Genomic DNA, 23313 nt, shown 5'->3' on the forward strand with positions numbered 1-23313 from the left:
CAGCATATTTATTTCATCATTCTCAAATATCCAGCTACTCTGTCAAGCTTTCAGAAAAAAATAATGGTGGTATCTCTACAAAATACACCTGTACAAGAACTCTACAACATCTGTTTAAAAGTTTTTTTTAAGAGAGATGAGACTTGCAAAGTAGCACACGGAGTGTGCATGTCCAGCTGAGGCAAACCAGCACAGTTCTGTTCACATCAATAGTGCTGACCTTTTGAACACTGACCAGCAATATAACAGTTAAGATTTAGCTCAGTCAAGGTTACCACTTCACAGTCTCACTAATGAGCCTTGATGATCTTTGCCATATTCCTGCTCTAAGCGGTGGCCAGTAATGAGGCAAACCTTCAGTAATGCAGAACCTCCCCTTTCACATAAATCACTGGTGTTTACTGAACCAAATATATCTGGCATCACTGGGTTGCATGGGGAAATTGATTCTCCAGCTAAGGAACAGCATTGCTATTGCAAAGAGCTTGTTCTGTCCTGAGAGGCAACAGATGGAGACATGACTCCCAGGCTCTCTTCTGCTTAAAACCAACCAGGCTCTGTGGGAATCAGAGAGTTGCAGTCAATCAGCATGTATGAGAACAGCATTACAAATGCATCTAATTTGCTGTCTCCACATGAAGCTTGATTAGGATATAAATATATATATAATATAAATACATTTGCTGAACAATAGAAAAACAATATAAACATCATTGTGACCCTAGTAAAAAGAAAAAAAAATAAAATCCAAACATGCAGCATGACTCAGAAGAGAAAAAAAAAAACTTTGAGTAAGTACTTTAAGTACACATATCTGCTGCTTAGGGGAATGACCCAGGAATAAATCTTCCAGTTTATTGATACTTTTATTGACAGACTTCAAAGGTCATCACCTTGAGACAATGAAAGGAAGAAGAGCAAAGGGATGCTTTGGTTTTACAAGCTCAGTGAAGTTAGCACCTTCATTTAGTATCTTTCAGGCAAGCACGATCTGTTAAGGAGTGCCAAAGCTTATGAGAACAGTTTCTACATATACAAATTTCACGGCTTTGAGTCTAAGACGTTACAGAGAAAGTGGATTGAATAGAACATGAGAGCATATGATAACAAGAACATGCTATGTGGTAACACTATACATGTTCACAGTGTTACAGAGAATAAACAAAGAGAGTGTTAGTATGAGAAGGGTAAATGAGTTATGGACATCTCCTTCTTCTTTAGCATCTATCATTCCAATACCAAGCTGGTATTTATCTGATCACTTCTTCCTTCATACTTAGCACTACATCACTAGAAGAAGCAGATGAAATTAAAGGATGGGTGAAAGCAAGATAGCTAGCGTAACACAGCACCCCCTGGCAGTCTAAAACTTGGTAGATTGACAGGGCTGACCTTCTTTACTTGCTGTGGTCCAAAAGTACTTGCAGCATTCAAATTATTGAGAGGATTGCAAGCTCAGCTGTAGTGTGAAACATTCTGATTAGCTTATCTCCTGACTGCTATTCTGCATTACACTGGGTTGGATGGCTGTTGCTCATTAAGAGGTGATAGCTGCAGCTAGCTGAAGGATGCTTTTTTACTGACTTGCTCCACTGCAGTCAATGGGGCTTTTCCTAAATGGTTTTAGAAATTCTTCTGATTGTTCAGACAGCAGTACACTAGTACAATTGCTGGCAGTAGTAATGAGGTACAGCACGTGAAACACATGGCTTATAAATGCAATAGTTTATGTCAGTAGGAATGAAGGCTGCTTAAAAAGAGGTATCACACACAAGATAAACTAACATCTCTCTCGCTTACATAAGTATCAAAAGACAGTAATTGTTATCGGTGCAGAGCTAGCTTTTGATGGAAGGTTGCAAGTTGGACCCCTCCTATCAATGCCTGTCACACACAGCAGGAACAAATTGTGTTTGTGCATCTTACACTTCATGCTGAGAAATAAAAATGCAGTGTAATCTTACCCCTCTGTCAATCGAGACACATTAGCATGGGAATCTCTTCCTAAAACAGGAAAATCAGAACCACAAAGGAATTCTAGCATAGTTATTCCCACAAAGGCAATTCAATGCCTTACTTATCATACCAAAAGATTTAATCAACAAAATTCCTGTCTGAAAGCTCTTATCTATAATCTATGGATTATGCGAAGAAATTCTTCTAGAACTTCAGATTTTTAAATGCTCTTAAAGATTATTTCCACTCCATGTTACATATTTTTCTGGGAAGTTTTATGTTGCAATTCACTGAGTGAGGTCTAAAGTAGCCATAGCATCCTCCTATGGAATTAATCTTCTATTTTCTGACTGAAGTGGTCAAAAAAAATAAAAAAAGTGCAAGTATAAGAAATGAAGCCGGGGAAAAAATGGGGAATATATCAAAGTCATAATGTACAATGTAGGAGAGAAAATGAAGGAACAAAATGTTAATCCAATGCTGGGAGCCTAATCAATTAAATGAATGAAAACAAAATTATAATAATCTATCTAGTTTATTAAAATAAAATAGCTTAAAAAATCCACAATTTTTGACAGTACTAATGAAACACTGGAACAATTTAGTTTGACACGTGGAAGATTTTCAATCATTTGTATTTCTTAGAACTACACAGGGCTTCTTTCCAACAAAGAATGTAAGTTGTGTTCAGTGTAGGAAATATTGGGTAAGAGACTGTGGTCTTTGTAGTGATATAGTCAGATGTAACGACTGCAGCATCCTCATCTGACACCAAAACAGGTCAATTTTCATCCCAGAAGAGACACATGCAGTTGAAGCACCAAGAAACAGCACAACTGGTTGGCTGCCTAGAAGCAATGGAAAATTCCCATTCAGGCAAAGTTGCCCTGGCACAACTGCTTGCAGAAGGCCATTTGAAATAGTGTGCTGTACTGACCACAGGTCTGCTCTGAGTAGATCATGTTTACATATCACTGAACTCAACCGTGAACAAACCATTCAACAGCTCTAGCTATTTCCGCCCCTTCTATTATGATTAATAAAAGAATCTGTGTACACAGTCCTGTACACTTAAATAAGTGCTTCAACTCTTTCTGCAACGTTGTCTGTTAAAGCAAACCTACTGAAGCCAACAAGAACACTACATCGCTCTTGACTGTTTATTGCCTTTAGCAGCTGCTTAATTGACACGACTGTTTCCAGTAGGACAAATATGAAAACTCTTCAGCTTTAATGAACTTCTCCCATTCAAGAATATTCTTTTTGTGAGTGAACACTCTAGATTATTATCCTCTGTTGTTTCATGTAGGAGCTCCAAGTGCCCCAGAAGCATGATGCTAAAATGAAAATGTTGAAGAGCTTTCAGCACCAAGCTGTCCTTCATGTAATTATGCCTGCTGCTAATAGCCTTCCATTAAAGCCACGACACAGGTTTTGTTAGTCCTCTGCAAACAAATGATGGAAATTTAAAATACCACTACAAGCGTACCAGTTTTCAGGGTGAGTTCAAATTACCAGACTTCAAACCTCTTTAGCCTCTGTAAATGACAAGGTGGGTAATGTTGTAATAGCTATTAGTGAAGAGAAGCACTGAACTTACGACTAGAAACTATGAAAATCTTCCATGGGACTCACCTGGGAGGTGCTTTCCTGAAAGTAATGAGACTACTCTGCCCACTGCTGCTGGTATCGGTGTGAGTTTCAAACTCAAGACACTGGGATCAATGAATAGCTCACTGCACAAATCCAGACACTAACCAGCAATCCTTGCTGTGCTCCAACTTGTCTGAAGAGTTGAAGGCTTAGGGAATCAAACTTGGAAATATATGGCAGAAATCTTTCAAACAAACAAACAAACACTTAAAGGCATCTCAGTAAAAATAAGAGCATATGCAATACCTCAAATTTCATTCAGAGATGACTGATTTGTTTGTTCTTCTTACGTACTGGAGAAATGCCACAGTAACTTCACAATGAAGGCTACAGAAAGCATTTTAATTTTTTCAAGTGCCATGTTATTAAACATTGTCCTATGCCAGTGCCAGTATCAGGAAACCACTCATTTCCAAACAAAATGAAAGATGCATTGCAATTAATTAGTTTATATCCTGTATGTTAAGATAAATTAAAGATTTAGCTGAATCATAGTTTCTCAGACATTTCGCAGAGAATCCAGTCAGCATTAAGGCAGGCAAAAATGCAAGTGTCTACATGTGAGCTAGTATTCACATTCATTTTGAAGTCAGTGAAACAAAGCCGATGGTCACCCTTTAGCGGACCATCTAGCCATTGATCTATGTAATCACATCTTTCCTCTACATTCAGTACCTTGATTCAGTTGCTTGCTCATGAAGCTCTGCTGCCCTTTCAGATGCTCAAAAGCATCACACAAGACCTGCAGCAGCAGTTGCTCAACTACCTCCTAAATTCTAGCATGGTATCCTGAGCCCCTAGCTAATACCCTGGACACTTGACAATATTCCATGCATCAACAGGCCACTAAGAGTAAAGAACTGAGCTGAACCCTAAATCCCCAATTTTAATGGGAATACAGGTCTACTTCACGTTTAGATACCTACATTATATCTAAGGATAATCCCCTGACACAAGTCCGTGACAGGGGGAAACAGGCACCGGGAAAAAGGAAAAAAAAGAAAAAGAAAAAGAAGAGTTACCAACAGTTTGTCGCGACCCGGCCGGCCCCGGACCGCGTGCGCTCCAGGACAGGGGGAAGGGCAGAGAGCTAGCAGATAGTTTTAACGAAAAGAAAACACAATGGCAACGATCTGAGGAGGAACGGTAATTTACTGAATTGAACTAAAATCACACAAACGAGAAAGACAAGAGTATCCAAAATGCGAATCAAACCACAATAGTGCGAGGGACAGCACGTGCTTTCCTCCGCGGCGAGATGAGATGGCTGAGCCGGGGCCGGAAGGAAGAGGCCCGGTTCCTCCGGAGATGCCGCCCTTCCCATCAGGATACTCACAATGCCCATAAGGGGCAGTAAAAGGGACCAGAACATTAATTCTTTAACTCCCACTGGTCCACATGATGTTCTGATGTGGAATACTGACAACAAAAAAATCACAAAACCACGACAATTTGCAAGCCTGCAGTTAAGGATTTTTAACCTTAAACAGGACAACTGAAGCTAATAAAAAGAAGGAGAGCGACTGATTCTTCTTCCTTGAACAACATCTTAGATTCTATTTACTTTTTTTTTTTTCTTTTTTCCACCTAACAAAATACACCAAAATGCTCCTCAAGGAATCATTTAGATTATTTTTCTTCATAGGACATGCTCTCTTTCCTCTTCTTCCTACTTATTACTGGTTGAAGCAGCAGCTAATTAACCAACTGGCAGACAAAATCAAGTCAGACTGCTCAGGTTCAGTCATACATCATGCTTCCATAATGTAAAGCCTGGGTCTGTCTCCCAGCCTAAGAGATTGTTCTTTTTAGAACTCTCAATAAAATTCTCCTTAAAACTCTCAGTTTGGTATCATTTAATAAATGTGGCTCTCCTTAAGGAAAAAAAAAATCAAAATCAAACTCATTTCCTTTTTGCAACTGCAACATGTGTTCTCTTGTAGGGAGAGAGTCCCATTCTCCAAACATTTCAATCAATAGCCTTGATGTGCTCTCACTCAGGTTTTGATACCTCGGCTTCCTTGGTCTTCTTGACAACCTCTTGTTGACTAAGCACTTCTCCATATGTCAAACACTAACGCAGAGATAATTTCAGGTACAGCATTTCAGAAAGAGGAGCATCGGCAAGATTAAAACCACAGACAGGACTCTCTATTGTGAGAGCTGCATTTACACACTGCCACCTTGTGTTGCTAGTGCATAACTGGTTTTGCTGAACTTCAACAAGAATTTTAGTATCAAAAGACACAAATAACATTCATAACATGAGCTTTTAGACCTCTTCCACTCCACGAGTTTTCTTTGCTTGCATTTACTAACCCAATTTAGAAAATACAGATTTAAAGGGTCTCTCCTAACAAGAGAGACCCTTTAAATGAGAAAAAGCTTCAAATTGAGTTTCAACTTTAGCTCTCTGAACCTCACTAAAGCTGACATTCCACTTGCTCTTGGGTGACAGTTAAACAAGTTGACGAAGTAACTATCTTTGTTTTGCAAAGATTCTAAATTTACTAGCAGGGCAGGACATAGTTATTCACAGCCCCAGGCTACCTGGACTGTGTAAAAGCGCATCCGCATCACCTCTGTTGAGGATGTAATTGTATGTGATCTAACTAACATCCAAAATGGGTCAACATCCAATATGGGTTCCTACTTTAGGTGGCTCTCAGGGAACCAATCTTCTTCTAGCAGAAGCAAAGAGGGCCCAAGATTCCAGACAGCTGCGTAAGCAAGTTGTGTGAATATCCCTCAATTATGTGTATTCCAAGTCTAGGATCTTCATATCACCGTGTTCTCACATGATCTAGCATTACTTACCACAGTAGTAGAAATCAAAGTATCTTTTCCGACGCACTTCATATGAGACACTAACTGAATACCAAAAACCAAGGCCAAATCACAGAAGAGGTTGAACAAGGAGTTGAGCAAATTTGGGCTGTTGAGACATTTTAAACTTCTTTTTTTACAAAAAACATATGCAAATAATGTTTAGCACTTTGTGCTTTAGCATTTATTTGCAGGTAATTCCTTGATGAAAGAACTCATCTGTTCAGATCAAAACTTCAAGCAAACCAGGAGACAGGTGGAGTTAAAAGTGGGAGGAGTTATAGTAGGCCCACACAAATGAAGTACTCCCACTACAATAAAATGACATGATCCTCCCTTGGTGTCCTCAACTACTGCAGCTACAATCTCTTTCCCCAAATCCACTAATTCTCAGTAAACCCCTGAGATGAAGGGGCTACAAACTGCTTTGGTGCCATTCCTTGCAACAATTTGTGGTGCTTTTCCTACACATCCCAGCCATCCTCTTTGTTGGTTTCCTCCAAAAAGACGCTCTCAAATTCATCTGATCCACTTTTCATGTCTTCTTTGTAGCTTACAATGATGGATACAGAATGCTATAAACTTGTGCATGAATAGTGAATGAAGCCCCCAACACAAGAAGGTCATGGAGTTGTTAGAGCAGGTCCAGAGGAGGGCCACAAAGATGATCAGAGGTCCAGAGCACCTCCACTGTGAGGACAGGCTGAGAGAGCTGGGGCTTTTCAGCCTGGAGAAGGCTGCAGGAAGACCTTACAGCAGACTTCCAGTACATGAAGGGGGCCTACAGGAAAACTGAGGAGGGAGGGCACATCACAACAGGACAAGGGAAAATGGTTTTAAACTTGAAGAGGGTAGATTTAGACTAGATATTAGGAAGAAATTATTTATTGTGAGGATGGTGAGACACTGGAATGGGCTGCCCAGTGAGGCTGTGGTTGCCCTCTCCAGGAAGGTGTCCCTGCCTACATCAGAACATTGGAAGTAGGTGATCTTAAGGGTCCCTTCCAAACCAAACCACTGTATGATTCCATGCAAGCATTTGGGAAGGAAAGTGATGAATACAATCTAGGAGCCACTGATGAAAAACCCCTAAGGCTCTTTTGAGATGTATTTTCAGAAGCTGCAGAATCTAACCCAGAATATTTTCAGTGCCTCATTTCTACTCACAGCTAGAAAACCCCAGGTAACTTCCATCTCTTCTGATTATCCTATTTTAGGGACACAGGACAAAGAACCAGTGTCATCACTAACATTAAAAGCTGAAGAGAAAGAGCACAAGAAGTTTGAAAGCAGAAGTACGTATAAATTTAGAAGTCTACTACCAGAAGTGAAGAGAGAAAAGCAATAACTATTGTTCTTACACATATTTAGGGTGGCATTTTAAGCCTAAATTGCATTTAAAATGATGTCCCAGGACAATATTCAAACAAATTCAGCTTAACACGTTACCAATACATTTTGTTAGAAAGAAAGAAAATAAGCTTCTAATAAATGCAACATCAGAAATTTTATTTACAAATATACTGTAATTCAACAACCATTCTTCACCTAGTTTGAGGAGGGAAAAAGTGATAGTTACATTTTTCAAAAGGAAAAAGAGAATTCTTTCCCCTTAAGTGGATTTCATGGAATATTATGCCTTCACCACTGAGCAAACAGGTAATTCTTTGTATTTGTTTCAAAAAAGCACAATTTTAGAAACCAGCGTATGGAAAGCAAACACATTTGTGTGCATTTAAACGCAGCTTCATATTAACCTAGAGAATTCACTTTCAGTATATGTCAAAAATAAAGACAGCAATTGCAAATATATATTTATATTAAGTATTTCTCTAATGCTCATTTCAAGAGCTTAGAAACAAAATACCCTCTTCATATACCATTGGAAAGTCAGCTAGTTGATTATAAGCCTCAAAAATATTTTGAAGTTATTACTGAAAATATACTTATTCTCCCTTGTGCTTTCAGTACTTAAAGCTGAAAAAGTGAAAGCATTTTCCTCAGATACTTCCTTACTGCAATTACTTTATCATAAATAAAAATACAGTTATATGAAGAATATAATGCATTGCTATGAAGACTAGGCAAGCAAAAGAGTTACTTTTAGAAAACACACACACACAATATATATATTTATAGATCTACATCAGCAGCAATCACCTCTTCTTCTGTCTGCAACAGTGGTTTTATATCTAGGTTTGCTTCACATGGAGGTTGGTTGTCCAGCTGTTAAGAGAGAAACAGAAGAAACTAATTAAATTCTTGCTACTGAAGAATCATAGTGACGAAAATTCAAGTTTCCACCTAAAAGTTGTCAGATAATGGTATTACCATATCTATTAAAAGCTGTAACACATAGTAAGGCATACATTCTGAGTCTAGCAAGCCAAATGTCATAAACAATACAAATTTGAGCTTAATCCAACTACAGCACAGCAAATATTTAAGGCCAAATAACTTTCCACAGAACACGCACCTTACCCAGGTTTTAAGGAATTGTTTTTGGTATTAACACAAAGACAGGTTCACTTTTTTCTTTTTTTTTTTCTCCTAAATTTACCCTTCAACAATTCAATTAAGATTTCCTAAATAATTATAGCAATATATATGTTTTTAAAAGTTTCTTATCCAGTCTCTCTGCACATATTTAAGGGCATCTGCCAACACATCAGTTTTTCACCACAATTTTACAAGATTAAAACATAAAATCAACATAAAATTGTGCAAACAAACCATAAAATTACATTGCAAATATTACTAATCTTACAATTTTTCAAAGCCTCTGGCCAGTACATTCATGTTTCAAAATAATGAATCATCAGAAAAGGTGTCATGAAGTACTAATCTGCAAAGTTATCTGCATTACACACCAGTGCTGCATTGCCAGTACATATTCTCATGGCAGTACTTACACAGCTGGCCTTTGTATTGTTCAAAACACTAATTTTACTCTTTCATTCTCTACCAACAAGTTCCCATTGGCTAACTTATTTTTTGAGGTGCCCACTCACCCAGGAAGATGCAGTCTGACGGGAAGGGTATACAACCACTTCTCACAGATTAACTTTGCTCCTGAAAGGCTACTCAACATCGTGAGTTTATAAGCTATAATGTCGGAGAGAGACTAAATTGCACTTGATCTGGGATAAATTTTTTGGTTACTGTCATCACAAAATGCTACCATATCAGGGACTAAATAAAAAGACTCCTTTCAGTTTCAAACTTATCAAACTCATCCAGAAGTTTTGCATACAAAAGAAAAGGAAAGCTAAAATGACATGAGCAGGCTCCAGACTGAATTGCTCACACATTTGGGTGCCTTAGAGAGGAACATGGTCACTTTGGCATGGTTTTGTTCTCAACAAAAAGACTTTCTCTGAAAAGCAATTTGGAGAGATCTGACCAGTGCTCTGGATCACCTTCAGAGGGAAGGTAATGACTTTCTTCTTCTTTCCACTGATCACAGAGGTTTCCCTGCACCTAATGTTAGCCTCTGTGAATGCACCAGTAGCATCAAGTAGTGGGTTTTTTTCTTTTCAGCACCACACAATTATTTCTGTGGTGCAGGCAAATTTTCCTTCTCCTGCAAGCCAGAAAGAGCCTGAAAACAGCAAAAGCATCAGATGCAACATTTTTCTTTTTCTGAGCCGGGTTCTAAACCAGCAGATGCCCAAGTCCTGCTCATGTGTTGTAGCATGAGTATCTGCTCCCTCCACTGCCTTCTGGACCACAGTGAGAAAAATGTGCCAGCTCATGTAGAAACACGCACATGTTTCCCAGGAAGTCATTCAGAAGCCCTTTCCATTAGCTGAATTTAATCACTTTAAATAATTCCTTACTTTCTAAGTAGAGTATATAACTCTAAAAGTAGAGTAATATAAAATTCCAGAGGCTTCTCAAAACTAGGAGATTGTCTACCATCTCATATGACAGCAGAAAAAAACACCACCATTATTATTCAAAGCCTTAACATCATGCTCCAGTAAATCAGAATTCTGCAAATTATAATAAAGGAAAAAATACATACTGCACCTTTTAATTAAGATCTGTAAGTAAACCAATTCCTGCTGAACTTGTACCTAAATGAATAACCAATCACAGACCTATAATTCAAATAATAATAGCATCGCAAAAAGAAAGCAGCATTTGTGCCACCTGCATAGGATAAATTAATATCTTTCCAATTACATGCTAGGATTGAACTAAATACATACTCAAATTACTTTTTTTTTAATCAAAGTAGACAGTTTTTCAGGAAGACTCCTCTGCTATCAAGAGAAGACTGCTCAGCAACTTACAGCTCCTTGACACCATTTTCTCAGATCTATGAAGAAAGCAAGATGACTACACTGTGTTGTGTTTGAAAATGCTCAATAACAAGGTGGTAAAAAGAGCTACTAGGACATTAGAAGTTCAGAATGGCTACCCTACAGAAGACAGAAATTGGCAATCAAACCTTTCTGAACATTCATTAACACAGCAATGTGAAATAAAACAGAAAAGCTATCAACTGGTTCAGCTATACAAACACTTGAAGTTTCACAGCACCAAGAACAACCATAGTCATGCACGCTGCTGTCAAGCTGCCTTACTTTTAAATCTGAGATAGCAGTCGTTGCAGAAGAGTTTGTTGTTTCGGATCCTGACTTCAGCTCCAGAGCGGGATCCCCCAAGGTCACATTCACAGGCAACGCACTGCATGACAGATGAGTAATTAGCAACTCCTTACAAAATACTGAAGAAACAATTCTTCAAAAGGAGCTTGGATTAAATCCAGCAAGGCTTGAGCCATAAACCCACAATCACTAGAAGCAAACGTGTAACAGTTAGTGGACTGAAATGCAATGCAAGATAGTCAGGAAGTATCTTAAGGCGAGGACTGGACAACAGATAGAGATACACCAACTAAGCAAAGAAAGACTAGACACCATTTAGAGATTAGTTCATTAAATTGAATTTGAACTTCAGTTTCTCTGAAAGCTAGCTCAACAAGGAAGAATTTGTTGCCTACATGGAAACAATGATTTTGACACAGAACACCTGAGTGTGCTTCTCTCAGACTTCCATATGGCAGCACGTGTGCTGAGGTCCTCAGTCCTTTGGCACTCAAACTTGTGTGTCCCACAGTTTCCTGATTTTGCATCACAGAAACAAGTTTTTATGCGGAAAGAAGGGACAATTTCATTTTTCTTTAACACACTAATAAAGGGCTAGATAGCTTTCATGCTAACACTAAACAATTTATCTAACGTGGCTGAATAAACCTTTGCTATGGATATGAACCACTTCTGAAAAGACTAACACTATCCTTACTGAATTTATGAAAATAACTGTCTACTCAAAACATGTCTGCTTAAATAGAAATGAATTTCATGAATGGCAAATCGTTCACTTAATCTTAAGACATTTTAGAAAAAATTTCTGATTGCCTTACGTAAGCAGACCCATTGTCCAGAATACATGTTCTGGAGGCATGGAGTGAAGACCAGCCTCTACTGACTACTATCCACATTGGGCAGCACTAAGAATATCTTTGAGTCAACCTCTTTCAATACTCCTGATAATTGAGTGAGGCACAGAGAGGGTTTTATTAAAGCCATGGAAAATGCAAGGTTAGATGGCACCTCCACAGCAGAGTAATTCCTCATTCAGTCCTCAGACAGAGGAATTACAAGCACTTTTACAACCTTTGCAGAAGGCATTTACTCTCCTGTGTTTGCCCCACGCTGATTTCTCTAGGAGATGGGATTTTTTGTTGTCAATTCTAAGAAAGAAATGTGGTCTTACAGTCAACATTCCTTCTCATTAACTTTGAGTGCTAAATGCCTGCAGATAGGACTGCCTCATGGAAATCTGCAGGTAACACACTTCAGAGTAGAAGGCAAAGCAGGTGATTTTAGTAGAGCCCCTGTGAGTATAACATTGAGTAGCCATGCGTGCTTCTGATTAGTTCCTGTTTCTTCACAGCTTTATTCCCAGCTCTCACCTTAAAACAATGTAAATGATAACAAAGACCAAGAGACTCAATGATCATGGCTGCTCCTTTGCCCAGAACGTTATTACAGTATGAACAGATTTTCTTCCCACTGACTGACCTAGATACAGAACAAAAATCCTTAAAACCAGCTTGAAAAGGTTTAAAAGAGAAAAGTTAAAGATTTCTTGAGATTAAAAACAAAAACATGCTGGCAAAAAGTGGACTACTAAGCTGCTCAAGGAAAATAAATTGAAGAGGAATATTATTATATTATAGGGAAATCTGAAGTGTTATAATTAAGATCAAAGTTACATAGGAACAGATGAAGAAGTTTGTCACATTCCTGGGAGAGATTTCATTGTATAAAATACCTTCTACAAATAAACTTGAAACTACATTACATTTAGAGAGTAAAAGCAGACTGCTTTTCTGTTCCTACCTCGTTTCTTATTTGCAGAAGATCATCCTGAAGGCTACGTTTTAGCAAGCATTCCCACCAAGTCCTACCATCTGCACCTTGTTAGATAACAGGAGGCTAGTCCTGAATATACAGAATTATCTCAACTCTTTGAACATGAGCCATACAGAGGTAGATTTCCTTAGATCTACCGAACTGTTAGCAAATCAGAAAATGGAAATGAGAACAAGATAAGCACACGTTTAAGTAGGTCATTTTTTTTACATTAAAAAGAATGTAAAAATCTTTTTTTTTTTTAAAGACAATTTATCAAAAAGTGTCTGAGAGTCTAAGAGTTAGTGTAGCTGTGTTTACAGTGCTGTTAAATATAATATATGTAATTGCATGTGGATGATCTTACCTCAAGGTGTTTTTAAAATGTTTCAAGTATATAAAAGAGCAGAGCTATCTATCACAACTAAGTTACACTTTGTTTCAAAATACATTGCAATCCTTGCTTTCTCCTCCAAGATGAAAAAAACCAAACCATCCTAGTCTGTAATTGGATTATGAGCATTCCTGAGTGCTCACTGAGATGAGATGGACCATATGCCAGGAAGAGGGGAGGAGAAATGAAGATGACAGTCATAAAGTGTGGGTTTGAGGAATCTGCTTTTAAAACACACCTCAGGAAATAAATATCAGAAATGCCAACTGGAGTAGGTTTTACTAAGTATTTTGGTAACCAGCATACAGCTATGAGATTGGAGATTTATTATTCCAGTTCATTTTTCTTAACCTATGTGAAGCACTGATGACAAACCTGAGGAATTTTCTGTATGACCTGAGCAGGGAAGTCATACCAGCCTGCAGTTCCACTGTCCCATTCAGCAAGAAAACTGCAGGTGCTTTTCAGACTTGTTAATTAACATTATGTAAATGCTGCTGCAGAACACCGCATCTACAGAGTCCGCTCTTCAGCACAGCCTAACATGTGTGTCTTCCCAGCTGAAGGGCACCTACTCACCTGCTGCGCATCTGCGACCCTGGCTGGGAAGCAGAAACAGGAGATTGCACCCGGGGGGCTGCCTGGGATGCAGGTGGGGCTCTCACAGAGGTGGTCACAGAAGGTGCTTTGGCAGAGGAAGGAGTGCACATGTAGGCCCGGTTTGAAGTGGACACTGGGCGGCTGTGATCCTGATTAGAGGACAGGGATGAAGTGGAGGAGGACTGGTTCAACCTCGAGTGGTGCCTCCATGAGCTTGTTCTTGAAGAATCAAGATTGTCCAAAGACTCCCCTCTGTAACACAGATACATATACAGATGTAAATGGCAGTACAGCTGAAGCAGAAGAGCTATATTCTGATTTCAAAACGGAAAAATATCTTATGATTTTTAAGATTTTCTAGCATGAATATATTTGTCTAGTCATCTTGAGGGTATTCTAAACACACCAACTTTAATATTTGAATTGCAAATTATCCTTTGTGTTCAGTCCTAGTCTCCAGGAATAAAAAAAAATAGAGGTGAAGGAGAGGTGGCACTTAATGTCTGCAGAGTAAGAGTAAAACACTCTTTGCTGCAGCCTTGTAAGAGTGAACTATGCCAGAATCCTCAGCAACAGACCTCAGTTAGTGGGTTGTTTTTGTAGTCTTTAAGGGATACCAGATTGAAAATAACAATCCATGTAGGCTGGACAGCCACATCGTCTATGAAGAAGGTGCTGGCCCATTAGCCAAACATTCTCCTGACTGATAACTCAGGTGTTTCCTAAGTGACAAACCCAACATTCATACATTACTTACAGAAAGAAATGAACTCGAGACTTTCTGATCCAATACTTCTGTGTTACAGTGTTATATTTTTCAGCTACAACAATTTCCACAATAAATTATTTTACTGAAATTCTTAAGCATATCTGTCAGTACTGCTGATTTCCAGTGCTGTTATATCAGCCAAGAAATCAACAGTTAATTGCAGACATGATTAATGAGAGACAAAGTTAATTTTTAACATGATTCCTACCTCCTCATACTACTGCTGTATAGACTGATTGGCTCCTTATGCACACTGGAACTGCGTTGCCTAATCCAGCTGCTGTCTGTGTGTAGAGATGTTTTCTTCCTCATTTCCTGAAGGATTTGTTGCCTCTCTAACTCTGCTGCAGACAGGTTGTGCTCCTTCTGAGACCCCTTCTGTGACTCATTCGTGTTCCAAGACCTCTCTGAATGCTTGCTCTGAGTACCTGTTAGGACAAGACACAGGCACAAAAGCAATTGTCAAGCATATAGCACTCCAAGTACAACTCCAGAAGCATTCATCATCACATTCTCAAGCTTCTTTCTACATTTGTGTATATGTCTATATAAAAAAATTAATACAGAATGTCTATTACTTGGATGCTGTGGTAACTAACCAGTGGAAATGAGATTATGCAGTAAAAGACCTTTCAATAGCTGTTTGAATTTTTGAAAGAGGAAAGCAACAAGTCCTCTTTCTCTCATCTCTGTTGACAGTTAGAGGACAACATTTTTTTCTTTATTTTCTAAACCCAGTAATTATCTCTCACAGTAAAATCATTTAATTAAGAAAGTTACTCAACAGTAAGTCACTTCAATTTAAATTTCAATACTGCTCTGATTACAGATGCGCTCTTAATTTTATTGCCATCCATTACCATTATAAAATACTGTGGAAGTGTATTCTCCCATTACTTTCAATGATTAAGCTTTAACGTGTGAAAGCAATGCTGTCCATTTACAATATTTCCTCTAAGGCACCATTTACCTTTACTAACCGTGTTTTAGACATAAGTGTAGCTTTCAGAAATTTTTTACTTTATAATACTTAGAAAGTCTTCCTCACTCTAGAAAAGCAGTAACAACTGATGGATAACTCAAGAAAGGCAGCAACAAAGCACAGTCCAGGAAAATGCTTTGCCACTATGACAGTATCAAGAGCTGATTTTCATTTGTGCTATTTTTAAGCTAACAAAAGTTGAAAATGGCAAACGTATTGAAAACATCAGTCAATAAAAAAAAACTGCACATACCAAGCTGAGTCAACATGTCAGGAGAACAAGCATTTTCAATTATACACAGGCATGATAAGTTTTCATCTTCTGCGCTTTCAATCATCTAAAACTTCAGCATCTAAGATCTCTCTGCAATCAGCACTACTTCAAGACAGGAGTTAATCATATTTATCCAGTTGATGGTATGAATACCCTCTTGTTTTTAGAGCTTAACTATATTGTGTCATAGTACTTTGCTAATTAATTTTCTTAGGATAAGTGCTCCTGATATACCTGTTTTAAAAATAAGTATAAAAAATAATATAAATTAAATACTTACTATTTCTGTTTGCATTGAAGTCATTCAGCTCTGAAATTGACTTGGATTTATTCCTAAAGATACAGAAAATATTCACTCAGCCAAGAAGGGTAAAGATCTTGGTGCAGATTACAGATACACAGCTCCTTTCTTTCAGTGTCCTTCTCATAAAATGCTTGCAATAAAAACCAATCAGGTGAACAATCAAAAACCAAAGACTAACAGGATATACAAGTGTCAAAAGAGGTGCCAGTATTGCACAACATAGGTAACCATATACTGAAAGCTGAAATCAAGTATTGAACATTCCCAATGCTTCAAGTGAAAATATCAGGGTCTGATCATTGTATTTGCTTAACCAAAAGTATGTTCAAAGCAAAGTCCCTTCCCTGTGGAAGCTCTCCAAAGAGTATAGTCAAGAAGCAATAACTTTAAAAGCAAGTTCATAAATGATTCAACTTCATGAGTAACTTAAATCACACTTCAGCACACACCACTAGACTGTAAGTTAAATACCTCCTCAAACACTGCACTCAGATTGTTCTCAGGAAACTTATTACTCACTGATTAATACCCAGCAGCATAATTTTTTAATGAGTTTTAGCCAAGAGATGCCATTCTCTATATAGGAAGAGAAAGAGCAAAAAGCTGGGTTTCTGACTTTACACATGATCTTCAGCAACACCTCTGTGCTATATTATTAGTCTGAAGTAACACATCCAGACTTCTTGTTTAAAACACTTCAGAAAGGAACAGAAGTCTTTTCTTGATACACAGCTCAAAGCTGCTACTGCAGTGTGCTTATGAGTACAGTACTGGATGCATAAGAATAGACTGAGGGAGTCTTGTCCTTTGACTGCAGACAAAGGATGCATAAACAATTTGCACCAAACTTTTTACTTCCCCAGATTTTGATTATTTTTTCTATCTTTGGGACATATGCAATGAATGCACAGCAGTTTGTATTGAGCAGGATATCAAAGAGCAGGTTGACCTTGTCTGGGCTGATTTTAAGCGCTTGAGTGTCTTCCCCATACACATACGCAAGAGATAACTATCTAGTGCATGCAGCTTCTGAAATTAGATATACAGATAAATTCATTATGGGTTCCTTGTAAAATCTGGGGCTCCTCTTTATGTAATAAGGCATGCTTATTCCAACAGTAAAAATCAACTAAATGCGCACCATAGCCCAAAACATAAAAGCTAGAAGAAAAGCTGTCTATTCAAAAGATCCAGGGAACCTGCATCAGCTAGTACATTCTGTAGAAAAGAATATAGGAAAAAAAAACAAAAGAAGGCACATTTAGCAGGTGGCACATTTATCATCACATCCTGATAAATATGCTGCTGCTGCCTGTCACATCCTTCCCTCGCTGTCTGAAAGTTTCACAGTCTTCATTGGGATGACTGCACCTTAATTTGTACAGCACACTATGAAATAATCAAGAAATTGTTTTCCAGACAGGTATGTCCAATGCCACCCACATATTTACTTCCTTATAGTTCTGCTTCTCCCAGTAAAATCCTGACTGACTGACTAACTCTTGTTTACAGCACAGCATGTAATTGCCAAGAGTTTGGTTGCTTGTTTTCTCAATACAAAAACAGACCATAAGAGCTGCAGCAGCTGCCAATGGCCAAAACTGATCAGAAGTTTCAAGGATTTCTGACACATAGAGTCTCACTCTGCACTGTGCTGTGCAGCCTTACCTCCAGCACTGGGGACAGGGTTGGGTTTCACAACATATGAAAGACACAGAACTATCAGAGAGTGTCCAAAGGGGGGCTATGAAGACAGTGAAGGGTGATCCTTATGCGTGCCTTCAACTCATAATATTCTATGATCCTATATCACCACCATCTATGCTGAAATTCAGTATCACACATACCTGTCAGAAAATGACTGACCAGGTCGCTCCTCTATGGTTTTGGAAGATTCATAGCGTTCATAACGCCTATTTAAAAACAAACAAACAAAAAATCCCTCTATCTTGATGTACATAGATATACATAGAACTATAAATATTTCCTGAGAAAAATATTGAAAAAAGATCCTTAAGAAAACAAACAAAAGCCTCCAGAAACACAAAGATCTAAGAAGTCTTAATTTTATCAGTCAGAAATACAACAAAAAAAAGAAGCTGGAAAAAGAAAGGCTGTTAGAAAAATAGCCCGAAATTACCTTTTTGTAAGTGAGGAGTAGAAACTTCTACATGCCTAAATGCTTAAAACGTATTGCAGAAGATATTTTGACCTATATATTGATTGCACTTCTCACCTGTCAATGAGATGTTGGCCAGGTTGGTTCTCTGTTGTTTTAGATACTTCATAGCGCTCATAATGTCTAGAAGCAACAGATAAAAGCAATTATCTATTAAAACAATCTCAAAATTGAACTAATAATATATACATACAGAAAATACAAAGTTCAGATGTTAATCAAATGTGAAAACACGAGGGAGAAGATTAAAAACAGACTAGGACACTGAAAAAATATCAATATGAGTGATTATCTCATCTATTTCAAAGCCAGAAGATAAGCTTTGTCCAAACACAGAAGTTCTCCAAGAATTAGATGCATATTCTGGCAAATTTCATGGCTGCAGACTGTAATCCATAGAGTAACATCTGCTAACTTCTACAAAGTTCTTCCTGTTGCTTGTCCTTAGTCTCAATGCTCTGCCATCAGCTGAGTATCAGCTATCAGCTCTCTGCAGCATCATGCTTTTACGTACAGTTATGCAGTATTTCAGATTTCAAGCCAAATCTTTGGATATCACTGTAATGGAAGCACTTAGCACTAGTTACTTTGAATTCCAGTTTGATTGAACTTATTCCTTTACTACTCAGCACAGCCATCCTTGTTTAGCAACACGCATCCTTTTGCAGCAACCTCAGAAGTAATCATATCCCCTGAGACTGAAGCATATATCAAGGATTTAGATATGCAGATATCAGCAGCTTTACAAGTTACTGCACAATGCCTTGTTATCTTGCAAATGGAGCAAGCTAAACTATAGAGATACCCTGGTGCAGCTGCCAAGAATAACCAATTGTAACAGCCAAGCCTCTGCTTTGCTTAGCAGAAGTAATTCACCATGAGCTAAAGAAAGTCCAGATCTCACAGTCTCCCCAGCAATTTTAGAATCGTATTTTTTTCTCCTAAGATGTAACTTAATACCATGTGTTATCTTCAGTCATCTTTTACTGCTTGTACAAAAAAAGGGAAAAATCCTCAAGGGAAACAGTCAAGCTTGCTGTATGCAAGGCAGTAAGCTAAATGCACAAGAAACAAGGAAAAGATACTACTTTAATCTTTCAGACAGATTAATCTCCTGTGATACTTGAAGCAGTAGTTGGAAAACTTCCATGCAAAAATTTGCATTTATAAACTATTTTATTTATTAATTTTAAGCAAGCTGATGAAGGTGGTAATGGAAGAAACACTTTAATGCTCAAGGATAAATATGCCCAAAGTGGATATTTCCAACACAGTACGATACCTAAGCCAGTATTTTCTAACTCATACATGACGATGCTTTTCATTGAGAAATTAGCACACAGGCACAACTAAACCTTACTTTTGCACTGTTGAACTAAAATGATAGAGGAATCTATAAAGATCAGTCATGCCTTTGTTAGAAAAGAGTTAACTTGATATTTTTTCCGAAAGCCCTGTATTTTTGAGCTATTGGCTCTCAATCTTACACTGGAGTTCTTACAAATCTTCATATTAAGTGCTTCAGGTCATCTTTGATTTGGTGACAATTACTTTATCTGTATCTATTTAAAAATGAGCAGAAGTGGGTTAATAGAGCACTCCATTCAAGAGGGACGACTTCATCTTACACCTGATTCTTCTACTATAAAAAGAAAGAATAGCATTTTATTCAGTCTCAGCAGGATGCTCTGTGTAATACAATATCATTTATAGCAATGAGCACTGGCAGTCAGGCTGCAGAATTTTAAGTTATCATCCATTCACTTCTAAATCTCTTCCCTCAGTTGAAATGCAAAAATGAATGTGCAATTATTTCTATACTATTAGAGCACAAAAGAAAACTGGTCTGCACAAGGTGAAGAAGTGGTTTGCAACAAAAGGGTCTAAAGAATGGTGGGGATCAAATTATGCCAACTCAGTCACCTGTAATTATGATCGTGCTTACACAATGAGCAAAGGATGGCAAAACTGGGATAGCTTTACTATTTTACTGCTGAACTACAAGATGGTTAGGTTATCATGTAGTGTCTTGCACTGATAAATCTACAATATGAACCTGACATGAATGCACATATTCAACACATGAACTCCATTTGGAAAGGTATTTCAATTTTTATGTGAAAGGGAGAGTTCATCCCAAGCACAGACCTTTGGTACTGAGATGTCTCCACTGACATTTCCCTCTGCCTTTCTGCTTGCTGCCTCTGTTCCTCCATCTCCGCCTGCCGCCTCTGCTCTTCCATCTCCGCCCACTGTCTCTGCTCATACTGCTGTTCCCTCTCTTTGCGTTGTCTCTCAAGCTCTAGTTCCTGGTGTTCCCTTTCTCGCTCAGCACGCAGAGCTGCTGCTTCTTCCTCCTGAAGCCTCCTTTCTTCTTCCTTGGCCAGCAAGTGTGCTGCCAGCTCACTTCCTCCATCTCCTTCTGGCTCCTCAGGAGTACTCACTTCAGGGCTTGCCCTCCAGCTGGAGGCAGATGGAGCTCGTGCAGAGACTGTGATCATGTTTGAGGTTATAACAGTTTGTTCCTGTGGCAGATAAAAGAAATAACGTTTTTTAGGGGATGGAGCTCTGTGTGTTGGGTTTTGTTTGTTTGTTTGTTTTTTTAAAGCAGATTGCTGAATCAGAAAAGATTATTCTACATGGGAAGTCTGGTGTAAAAAACATCCCAGATACTCTCAAATGCAAGAGACAGGGTGTACTTTGGTTTCTTCTTGAATGTGTGCCTGCTGGCACATTTTTCTAATGCATGAGCTTCATTCCACACAGCAGCCTTAGCAAGCATCACGGGCAGTGTGTCCACAAGTATGTGAAACATTCTGATTTCTAGAACTTTTTACTTTCTATTCCATCTCCACTTAAATCCTCACCGAAAAAAAACTCTTCATGATACCCAACATTTTTTATTTTTTATTTTTTAATTTCCAAACTGGAGACCTACCTAAGATAGCCACTGCAAGTGTGTACCTGACCAATGTATTTCACAGGAATCATTATGTGGAGGAAACCCCCAGCCTCCTACATTCTCCTGCCATTAAAAGGCAAGTATCTGACTTACCACTAACATCTGTCTCAAACATGAAAAAGGTCTTTCAGTGGCGAAAATAAGTTTTAACTGTAGAGAACAAATACTCTTTGCCAATTAAGGATTGGTGCATCCAAAATTTTAATGATTTTTTTAAATGAAATGTTTTACATTCTTGTACAGCAAAGTCTTCAAACAGCTCTAACAAGTTTTTTTCAGTATTGAAGTCCTAAGCCTTAAAGTCTTGATGCTCATGACAACATGAACACAGCTGATGTGGCTGGGGTGCCTGAAGCTATGCTCATGTAGCAAAAGAGAAGAGGTATCACAGACACTTCCTATGCTCAGCAAAAAACCTATGTTCTCATAAGCAGCCAAAAAGTAGGCAGCTATAGAAACAACACACATTCAAAGTTTTAAAACATATGATAGCAAAGCTGAAGTTGATTTGATACATAAATTCTCCAAAGATAGGACAAACTGAACGCCAGCAAACAGCCCGGAAGTTACAAACACACCTAATGATCAAGTGCTGAAGCAGAATTTCAAGATGTAATACTAAGAGGTAAATATTATACAATAAAGGTGACTATTTGATTCTTGTCACGATAATTCATACAGTTTGTAACATTTTGCAATATATCCTTACTGTTACAGAATCACAGAATTGTAGGGGCTGGAAGGGACCTCTAGAGATCACCGAGACCAACCCCCCTGCCAAAGCAGGTTCCCTACACCAGGTCACACAGGTAGGCGTCCAGGCGAGACTTGAATATCTCCAGAGAAGGAGACTCCACAACCTCCCTGGGCAGCCTGTTCCAGTGCTCCGTCACCCTCACCGTGAAGAAGTTCTTACGCACATTCGTGCGAAACTTCCTGTGCTACAGCTTATGTCCGTTTCCCCTTGTCCTGTCTCCACGTACCACTGAAAAGAGACTGGCCTCACCACTATGGCCGCCACACCTCAGATATTTATAAACCTGGATCAGGTCCCCTCTCAGTCGTCTTTTCTCAAGGCTAAACAGACCCAGTTCACTTAGCCTTTCTTCATAGGGGAGATGTTCCAGGCCCTTCACCATCTTTGTGGCCCTCCGCTGGACTCTTTCCAAGAGATCCCTGTCTTTTTTGTACTGGGGAGCCCAGAACTGGACACAGTACTCCAGATGAGGCCTTACCAGGGCAGAGTAGAGGGGGAGGATCACCTCCCTCAACCTGCTGGACACGCTCTTCTTAATGCACCCCAGAATGCCATTGGCCTTTTTGGCCACGAGGGCACACTGCTGGCTCATGGCCAACCTGTCGTCCACCAGGACGCCCAGGTCCCTCTCTGCAGAGCTCCTCTCCAGCAGCTCATCCCCCAGCCTGTATTGGTGCATGCAATTATTCCTCCGTAGGTGTAAGACCCTACACTTGCTTTTGTTGAACCTCATCCGGTTTCTTACTGCCCAGCTCTCCAGCCTGTCCAGGTCTCGCTGAATGGCAGCACAGCCTTCAGGCGTGTCAGCCAATCCTCCCAACTTCGTATCATCAGCAAACTTGCTGAGGGTGGCCACTATCCCCTCATCAAGGTCATTGATGAAGATGTTGAACAAGACCGGACCCAGCACAGACCCCTGGGGGACACCACTGGTTACAGGTCTCCAGACAGACTCTGCACCACCAACGACGACCCTCTGCGCTCTGCCAGTCAGCCAGTTCTCAACCCACCTCACTGTCCACTCATCTATCCCACACTTCCTCAGCTTTGTTATAAGGATGTCGTGGGAGACAGTATCAAACGTCTTTCTAAAATCAAGGTAGATTACATCTACCGCTCTTCCCCCATCAACTCAGCATGTGACAGCATCATAGAAGGCCACCAAGTTGGTCGAGCACGACCTCCCCTTGGTGAACCCATGCTGACTACTCCTGATAACCTCCTTTTCT

The 23313-nt window shown here is 39.0% G+C and overlaps 1 protein-coding gene across 17 annotated transcripts in view; it reads right to left on the minus strand.

The window, feature by feature from the left end:
- Window positions 1–7923: 7923 nt before the first annotated feature.
- LMO7 (LIM domain 7) overlaps window positions 7924–23313 on the minus strand; it is a 131583-nt gene continuing 116193 nt past the window's right edge. For 14 of the 17 annotated variants that reach the window (XM_085215719.1, XM_085215727.1, XM_085215723.1 and 11 more), the window contains 10 exons: window positions 20514–20890; window positions 18423–18488; window positions 18034–18099; window positions 16163–16215; window positions 14835–15054; window positions 13837–14109; window positions 12422–12530; window positions 11028–11130; window positions 10468–10514; window positions 7924–8661 (listed from right to left, as the gene is read on the minus strand). In XM_085215719.1, the coding sequence (XP_085071845.1) occupies window positions 10471–10514; window positions 11028–11130; window positions 12422–12530; window positions 13837–14109; window positions 14835–15054; window positions 16163–16215; window positions 18034–18099; window positions 18423–18488; window positions 20514–20890 (1311 nt within the window). In that variant the 3' untranslated portion in view covers window positions 7924–8661; window positions 10468–10470. The remainder of the gene's footprint in view (window positions 8662–10467; window positions 10515–11027; window positions 11131–12421; window positions 12531–13836; window positions 14110–14834; window positions 15055–16162; window positions 16216–18033; window positions 18100–18422; window positions 18489–20513; window positions 20891–23313) is intronic. The other 3 variants (XM_085215722.1, XM_085215735.1, XM_085215724.1) reach the window with 2 other exon arrangements.

This window comes from Meleagris gallopavo, chromosome 1, assembly GCF_905368555.1.
Source record: "Meleagris gallopavo chromosome 1, MGAL_WU_HG_1.1, whole genome shotgun sequence".
Lineage (NCBI taxonomy): Eukaryota > Metazoa > Chordata > Aves > Galliformes > Phasianidae > Meleagris > Meleagris gallopavo.